Source organism: Juglans microcarpa x Juglans regia, chromosome 3S (assembly GCF_004785595.1).
Source record: "Juglans microcarpa x Juglans regia isolate MS1-56 chromosome 3S, Jm3101_v1.0, whole genome shotgun sequence".
Taxonomy (NCBI): domain Eukaryota; kingdom Viridiplantae; phylum Streptophyta; class Magnoliopsida; order Fagales; family Juglandaceae; genus Juglans; species Juglans microcarpa x Juglans regia.
In genome coordinates, this window is record NC_054599.1 from 4,025,271 (window position 1) to 4,034,561 (window position 9,291).

General features: G+C 33.4%; 1 protein-coding gene across 1 annotated transcript; it reads left to right on the forward strand.

The window, feature by feature from the left end:
* The first annotated feature begins 2,889 nt into the window (after window positions 1-2,889).
* LOC121258874 (beta-1,3-galactosyltransferase 7-like) lies at window positions 2,890-8,129 on the forward strand. The gene is made up of 11 exons (XM_041160405.1): window positions 2,890-3,071; window positions 3,242-3,338; window positions 3,444-3,502; window positions 3,604-3,806; window positions 3,907-3,970; window positions 5,273-5,345; window positions 5,444-5,564; window positions 5,686-5,773; window positions 5,888-6,013; window positions 6,796-6,905; window positions 7,414-8,129. The coding sequence occupies exons 1-11, from the start codon at window positions 2,980-2,982 to the stop codon at window positions 7,557-7,559; spliced, it is 1,179 nt and encodes a 392-aa protein (XP_041016339.1). The 5' UTR covers window positions 2,890-2,979; the 3' UTR covers window positions 7,560-8,129.
* The last annotated feature ends 1,162 nt before the right edge of the window (window positions 8,130-9,291 follow it).

Genomic DNA, 9,291 nt, shown 5'->3' on the forward strand with positions numbered 1-9,291 from the left:
ATTTTAATTTTTGGTACTCCTTTTTTCTCATCTTTGGGCCAAATTTCCTTCCATCACCCGGCAGCTCCACTAAAAGTCAAACAACTTTTGATGACATTATTCTCATTTTGTCAAATCTATCTTTCACAACTGCACATATATAAGAATCATTTCCTGGGTCACACGTTTTGGATTCGCCAGCTTCACATTTTAAATTGAAATATTCTATTAGTTTTCATATTCTTCAGATATTTTTTATTTTTTTCTTTTGTAGGTGGTGTGTGATTTAGAACTGCTGAATATAATAATTTCTTTAAATTATTACTATGCATATTCCTATTTCTCATTCAATTTTTTATTAAAGTTTTTACTCCAATTATGAAACTTAGAGTTTCTATCTATTTCTTACTTTTTAATTCTAAAGTCTATATAAAAGATTTTAAAGGGATCCAAAATTTGTAAGAGAAATAAAGAAAGAGAAAAACAAAAAGAAGTTTTGCCATGTAATTCATGAGTCGTATTTTTTTATGATTCTTTTACTGTATAAACACTTTCCGTATTTCAAAGAGAAACAAATATAACATAGTCTACACTATATTTAATGTTGGAATTCACACTGTCTTATATGAGTCATAGAATAATAATTAAACACGTGAAATTTAGATTCCGTTTGGATTGAGAATTGAGATGAGATGAGATGAAAGTTAAAAATTAAATAAAATATTATTAAAATCTTATTTTTTAATATTATTATTATTTGAGATTTGAAAAAGTTAAATTGTTTATTATATTGTGTAAAAATTTAAAAAAATTGTAATGATAAGATAAAATAAGATGAGTTAAGATTAATTCTCAATCCAAACGAGGCCTTAAATGTTGTACGCAAAATTTACTTTTTCTATTAAATAAATTCGTGAGATTTACTTAAATAGCTATAAATGATGTAGAATAATCTATATACCTATCTCACTTACACTTTAGACCTTAGGTACGGTTTGGATAGTAATATGAGATGATTTTATATAAAAATTAAATAAAATATTATTATAATATTATTTTTTAATATTATTATTATTTTAAAATTTGAAAAAATTAAATTTTTTATTATATTTTATGTGAAAATTTAAAAAAATTATAATTATGAAATGAGACGAGACGAGACGAGATGAAATATTTTCACTATCTAAACTGGGCCTTAGAGTTTCATTATTTAAATAAAAAATGATAAGAAATCTCAATTAATTGCCTGTAAAAACAGTCATGGGGGTTAGCCATCCGAATATAAGAAAAGAAAAAGAAAAAAGGAGGTGGGGGGACATATTGAGTCATTGACTGGAGCTGTGCCGTGACTGGCGTGGACGAGCGTCGTGTTAAACACGATAAATTCTAACTGCCTAACAATGTTGACGGTGGAAGTTGAAGTTCAACGCTTCAACACACATTCACCTGTCTGTCTCCTGTTTTCAAGTTTCATCAAATTAACCAGCGAACACTTTAAAAAGATGACTACTATATCCATAAAAAAATTATATAAAAATAATTTTATAAAATAAAGTGACTTTATCTAATTTGTTAAATATATTTTATAATAAAAATAATTTTACAATCTAATAAATTACATCAAGGTGTGTCATTTTATAAAATTTTTTTTATGTAATCACTTTGTGACTAGCCTTTAAAAACCCTACCTCACTTACTACCATCAATTATTATTTAACATTTTTTATCGTTTTACATACACATCAGTTCAAAAATATTTGACTTTTTTTAAACAATCAAAAGTTTAAAAAGAAAAAAAAAATCGATTCAAATTAAAAAAAAAAAACAATAAAAATGTCCAAAATTTCATGAAAAAAAATTTTAACGAGGCAGAAATCAATTAAAATAAGCAAAACAATGAACAAGGAAAATAAAACAACAAATAAAAACCAAAAAGTATGCATCAAAATTTTAAAGAATATTATTATATAAAACTTCATGATCCATCCACTCTACTCTAAATTACCATCACATAGGGAGGTTTGATGCATCTTGCTTTTAGGTAAGCTCTCAAACCAACCCTACGATAATATTGAATTTAATTTGTATAGTTATAAGTTGCAAGTTGCTAAGTCGCATTTTTTTTTTAGAAAAATGAATTTGCAGTACTTGAATACCTTAGAATTATATAAATCATTTTTCTATATATATTATTTCTTTTATTATATATATATATATTCATAGTCATGTTAGATAAAGTTTTAGGATGTATAAATTGCGCGCACTCAATTTAAAAAAAAAATGCTTTAGTCATAAAAAAATTTCATAAAATAAATTCACAAACTAGCGTAATTTGATATGATTCGTTAAATTATAAAGTTATTTTTATTTTTAAAGTATATCTAACGTATCATATTAAGTCATGTCAATTTGTAGATTTATTTTTATGAAATCTGTTTCTGGTTGTAACACTCCTCTAAATGTAAAATAACAGAAAAATGATATTTGCAGTCGTGGAATGCGCAAGCGTCATACAATCTTTTTGAAAAAAGTGAATACATATGATAAAAAAATATATTTTTAACAATAGATCCTACTTTTTTATAAAAAAATTACTTGCTATATGGTATTGTACAGTTCACAACTAGAACTAACATTATAATTTATAATATGGGAAGTGTTATAACATGTAAAATATTTATTTATTTATTTATTTTTGTACTTTTCTTGCTTATAAAGTTTTACGATTGAATGATGGAAGTGGATGAAAGAGTTATTTGATAAGCCTTGAGATAAAAACTTAATTTAAAGTAGTATGTAAAAATAGAAATTTTAATATTTAACCGACGCCAAAGCCAAAACAGGAATCAAACCTCTTCCCTCCTTTATTTATCAATACCCATTTTTCATATATATATATAACCTCTTCCCTCGTTTACGTGCCAATACAAGCTCCTCCTCCTTCTCCCCCTCTTCGCTTTCTTTCTCTCTGGCGATTACACACAAAGATACTAGCAGAAAATGAAGAATCGAAGCACTGGAAAAATCTCCGTTAAGTGGATTCCCGTTTTCTGCATCTCTTCCTTCCTTATCGGCACTCTCATCACCTGCAGGTCCCCTTTTTCCTTCTTTTCTCGCTCTCTCCGTACAATCTCCCATATTTTGTTTTTGATTCGAATTGCTGAAAGAGGGAAAGTTTTGTTTTTGTTTTCGTTGGTTGTTCGTTTGATATTGCTCTTTTCGGAGCTCACGAGATTAAGATATTTGAATCGTTATTGCGCAGGTCGTGGGCCCCACCGGAATCCAACGGTCAGTTCATGTCCCGGCGTCGACATGAACAAGAGTTTCAAGCTGTCACCGAAGATTTCACACCTAAAACGGTATGTTTATAGTTTTCAAATTGTCGTGAATTTGAATTTTCTTTTTTCAATCCTGTCGGGTACTGAATTTTCCTTGTTTTCCGTTTTGGCTTGGTTGTTAATCAGAAACCGGCACCGGATAGCGATATAATGGAGAGGGTTTACAAAACCGAGGAATCCCTTCAGTGAGTTTCTCTGTATTTTGGACAGTACTCTTAAGTTTCTGACCGATTTATTTAAAATTAATATGGACGCTTTTTGTTGGTTTGTTTGGAGACGCTTCCAGATCCCTAAACAAGCAGATATCGCAACTCAATATGGAGTTATCGGCGACTCGGAGTTCTCGGGAAATGGGGATCTCCGACGGTTCTACTGTCACCTCTTTGTTGCCCAATGAGAGGAAGAAAGCTTTCGTGGTTATTGGAATCAACACTGCTTTCAGTAGTAGGAAACGGCGTGATTCGGTCAGAGAGACTTGGATGCCTCAAGGTTAATTTATATAGTTCTTGCTTGAACTTGTATTTTTTCCTAGACTTGTTTGAGTTTTGTGGGTTGGGTTCTTGAGAATGTTTTATTTTGTACCGATTAGGTGACAAGCTTGTCCAATTGGAGCGCGAGAAGGGAATTGTGATCCGGTTCATGATTGGCCACAGGTTAATTTACTTCTCCAGGTTCTTTTTTTAAGTATCCCATCGTATGCCTTGGATGTTGGATTCATCACACACACACCCACACACACCCCTTGGCGTAAGCTTGTCTTGTCTAGAATTTGTAGGATTTTTTTAAATAGGTGCAAATGGACATTTTTAAGCAAGTGAATCTCATTGCTTACTTGCATGCTCAGAAAATTTGATAAAACTCGTTTTTATTATATATGGTTCCATAAAAAATTTAATATTGATTTCTTAGCCAATTGAAAAGTTTTGAATTTCATTTCTTCATGGTATAATCGGCGTGAACTTAAAAAACTAGACCAGACAGCAGAAAAAAGATTGAAAATGCTTGTATGCGTGTAATGCCACCATTACTTCACGTCCAGGAAGCATGTAATTCTTCATGGTATAATCGGCGTGAACTTAAAAAACTAGACCAGACAGCAGAAAAAAGATTGAAAATGCTTGTATGCGTGTAATGCCACCATTACTTCACGTCCAGGAAGCATGTAATTCATGACCAGGAGTATTAATGAGGCTAAAAGAAATATCTTTTTTATCAAGCTTTGCGGTTCAGTGAATTGCTGACCAAAAAAGTGATTAGAGATTGGACAATAGAACTAATACAGTTTTGGTTGGCCTGATGATTATTTATTTTCAAGAGCATATTTGAGTCAAAACTACATGCAAGCCCTCTGCATTCCATGCTTCATCAATCGTAGTTTTAGCATGTGAAACCAACATTAAGATTTTGAGGTAAAAAACTGTGTTCAAAATTCATTCGTAAAATTTCTGTACTGTGTGCAGTGATCTAATGGTAACAGCTGGGATCATACTTTTGCTTGAATCCATTGAATTATGACACTGTCATTGTCAGGATTCTCAATGAAAGCAATATGAATTGGGAGAATAGATAAATATGTTGGGAGAGAAGGATGATTCCAATACTGGCCAGTGGATCAATATATTAGTGCATAGACAAACCCTTAACAGCAAATATTAAAATCTCTAATTTTTTCAAAGCATAAACTAACGGTAAGAATTTAATAACCCTCTTTAATAAATTGATTCAACACAGAATATTTTTTAATTCAAATGAAGGATAAAAAGTAGAGTCTAATATTTCAGCATTCTTCTTTCGGACATCATGACGATGCAACATCACATTGTCTGAGAGAAATTGCAGTTTCTGTCCTTTTTGCAACATATGTTAGATATATCACACATCAGATGTTGAAAGTGAAAAAGATAGATTAATATAATGTTTTGCTGAACTCACTGATACCTTCATGATTGTTTCAGTGCAACATCCAACAGCATCTTAGATCGAGCTATTGATTCAGAAGAAGATCAGCATCAAGACTTTCTTAGGCTGGTAAGAAAATGCACGTAAAATTGTATATTAATCTAAGATCTAAGACACCCTGCTGGGGAAACGGCATCAAACTTTCGATAACTGCAATTATCTTGTAGGAGCACATTGAAGGATACCATGAGTTGTCTGCAAAAACTAAAATTTTCTTTGCCACTGCGGTTGCAAAATGGGATTCTGACTTCTATGTGAAGGTGGATGATGATGTCCATGTCAATTTGGGTATGCTCAGCCTCAGCATCTCTATTGTTGTTTTCATTGTTACTGCTTTATCACCATTATAGAAAAGAAAGCATTATACCACCATTGCTGTGGTGATTTCTTACATATCTTGCTTTTGTAGGTATGCTAGCTACAACTCTTGCCCATCACCGTTCCAAACCCAGAGTCTACATTGGGTGTATGAAATCTGGACCTGTGCTTTCTCGAAAGTAATTCCCCTGGAGCTTATATTTTGATGAGGGTGACATTGTTGCTATTTCATTTACTTTCTGCTCCATATCTGCAGTGCTATATTAACATTTTAAGTTCCCTCTGTTCTCTAGAGATGTAAAGTATCATGAACCAGAGTACTGGAAATTTGGAGAAGAGGGGAATAAATACTTCCGACATGCAACTGGGCAGATATATGCAATCTCGAAGGATCTAGCCACATACATCTCCATGAACCAGTAAGGTTTTTAATTTGGAAGTAGCCTAATTTGCTATGCTGTAGCTTCCACATTAAGGATGATGAGCTTCATCATCTTCATCAATTTTCTGTTTAGTGTTTTGGAGTCCTGCACCCGCACCAATTATTTGAACATGAAGTTTGTAACTATCTTTGGTCTTTATCTAGGTCAAAAAGATATTTTGAGAATTTCATTAGAACTTTGAAGTTGAAACTGACCTAAAAATTGCATTTAGAAAACTTTGAATCAGATCAAAATTATACGGAAAATTACACTGTTCCTCTCTAAACTAAAGCTTCTTTTTCAACTACTAAAGTTGTCACTTAACCCATTTTTGAAAAAAAAATATTGCAATTTGTCCCCCGTTAAGAATTGACTGTTAAGATGGTCCACTTAAAACGTAAGTTACATGTTACCCCTCCTTAAGGTCCAATCATTGAGATCGTGTCATGTCATTTATTATTGGCCATCTTAACAGTCAATTCTTAATGAGAGGGTAAATTGCAACTTATGTTTCAAATTTCGAGGTCAACTAACTATTTTGGTAATTTAATGGTCATATTGCAAAACAAGTGGTAGTTTGAGGGGGGTATAGCGTATACAATCAAATTGAATTCCAAGGGACTGGTTTTTTTTTCCCTCAAAGATACTGGTTTATGATCCATCTGGATACTTGCAAGACTTCTTGGACATCGTAGCTTTTAAATTTTGAATATTTGCAAATACAAATATCCCTTATGAAGCACGGATAAAGTTCTTAGAGGTATTGGTTGTGATTGCAGGCCTATATTGCATAAGTATGCCAATGAAGACGTGTCACTTGGTTCATGGTTTATTGGTCTTGAAGTTGAGCACATTGATGACCACAGTATGTGCTGTGGGACCCCACCAGGTATTTCTTTTAGAAGACATGAAATTAGAGCATAGTTTAACTTTTTTTCCGATAAGTGGGAAGAAACAAACTTAAAAAAAAACAAGAAAGTAAAATTTCAAGAACTGTATAGTGATGTCGCTCATGTCTACTGCTTCTGGATGATACACCACTAGATAATCAAGATTGCTAATACCAAATCTGACCCAATATGGTTTATTTCCCCCATTTGAAGAATGTTCTCTTTGATTGAGAATTTGGAATACAATTTTGAAACAATTTAAAGAAACTGAATACAATAAAAAAGTGCTTTATTGTGAAAAAACCACCCCTTAATGCATCTTGAGTTAAAACTTTAAATTCTGGGTCTTGAATTTCAATCTGTAAGTTTAAGACACTTCTCTAGGTCAGGCATGAGGTGTTGATTGGCACCTGTGAACTCAATAAGTAAAACGCATCTATGTATGACATTGTTTATGGCTGTGGTTCCTTTCTTTTAACCAATGTTAATGCTCCGCTGTTGCTGCAGATTGTGAGTGGAAGGCACAGGCGGGTAATGTATGTGTTGCTTCATTTGATTGGAGCTGTAGTGGAATCTGCAAGTCAGTGGAGAAGATAAAGTATGTTCATTCGAAGTGTGGCGAAGGGAATGGAGCTGTATGGAGCGCTTTATAGTAATTCAACTAAAGGGTGAGGGTCTTCCTTAGGCGGACAAGGATACTCAAAGTTTTCAATGCCGTTCACCAACAGTGTTGGTGGCAGTTTAGAGCCTTAAAGTTGTGCATATATTTATTATACACAAGTCAATACCGGCTTCTCGGCCCCGCAAGAGCTGGTGTATAAGTTTTTATGGAAGCTGCTCGGTCAAACTTCGCTTCTCAGACTCTTAGTTCTGTAAAAGCTGGTGCACAAGTCATATTGAAGCTGTTCATTCAAACTTGTAGTAGTTCACACGGGCGGATCTGTTCATAAAAATTCAAATTTTATTTAGATGTGGGGGATTTCAAGTCTCCATTCCACTGTGCAACAATTCAATATTTTCCAATGTAGTTCTCCCCCCTTTTTGTCTGTTCCTTTTAGATGTTGTAGTATTTAAAGGTGATTTCATATGTACACTTTGGATGCTCACTTGTAGCCCCCATTAGCAGGAGTAAGTTACTTAATTCATTATTGGTTCTTTGAACTGGGGTTACCTTTTGTACGTAGTGAAAATCGTAAGTCGAATGCAACATTTATATATATATATATATATTTATTTCTTTTCTCAAGAAAATAACTATTCATTGATACTTAGGCTTCGAGTTCAGCTGATATTGGTGGGTCCTTTACAAAATAACTATCTAAACGCAGCCTTAGAGTCTTAATACAAATAGAGTTTAATGTACTAATGATACAGATGAGATTGGTGGGTCCTTTCCACTGTGAGGAGTAATGCTACCCATACAACACATTTTACAATATGTTTTACAACACATATTTTAAAGTGAGGGTATTTTTGTAAAGTAATGTTACTTTTATAAAGTATTTTACTAAATTACCCTTCATTTTAAAACATAATTGTGTAATGTGTTGTGAAAAGTGATGTGTGTTTATCATTTTTCTTACGGAATTGTATTCGTGCATCGATTTTGAGACCGATGTATTTTTACAGCTTTCCAGGATTCAAAGTTGTTCAACACTAGTCTTGTGTCTCTTACAATGCCTCATGCAATTTAGTCTTGAATTCCTTTTGATTCCTTTAGAGTTGTTATAGTTCTCTGAGAGTCACCTTCAATTATGATATTCTTCAATTGCTTGCGTTGTGCTTCTTTCACTCCTATGAATGCTGCCATCGCTTCCCCTTGATTTGGGTTGCAGCTGATATGAAAAACGATGATAATAAAGAGAATATAAGCGATAAATAATCAAGCAATCAATCACACGACACGAATTTACATGATTCGACAACGTGCCTATATCTACGGAGCTACAGATGATTTTATTATATTAAGGAATCACAAGTTACACTGGTTGGGGCGTTTTTACTGTGCACATCGTACGACCATGATGTTCAAAAACCATATTTATAGCGTTACACGGTGAAAACCATAATTTTCAATTTCATGCTATATTCACTCGAGCGGCATGTCGAGTGCGCATCGAGCGAACTCTCTACCTGGTCTTCGCTCTAGCCATTTGTCGAGCGAGGCTCGAGCAGACTGAGCCAGACTCCACAAACCCAACAATTCTCCCACTTGGAGACTGGTACAACCAATATATCACCATCTGCCTAAAAAAACCTGATATCCTCCACTTCTGCAACTCATAACCCTTGTCTTCAAGCTAGAAGACCAATTAAAGTTGCGCACAACTTTAGTTTCTTAAGAGTAACACCCTTTGTCAACATATCAGCAGGGTTCTTGCTTCC

Coding starts and splice junctions, on each gene's coding strand:
- LOC121258874 (XM_041160405.1), top strand. CDS start 2,980: ATGAAGAATCGAAGCACTGGAAAAATCTCCGTTAAGTGGATTCCCGTT. Junction 3,807..3,906: donor AGAGACTTGGATGCCTCAAG/GTTAATTTATAT, acceptor TGTACCGATTAG/GTGACAAGCTTGTCCAATTG. Junction 5,346..5,443: donor ATCAAGACTTTCTTAGGCTG/GTAAGAAAATGC, acceptor ATTATCTTGTAG/GAGCACATTGAAGGATACCA.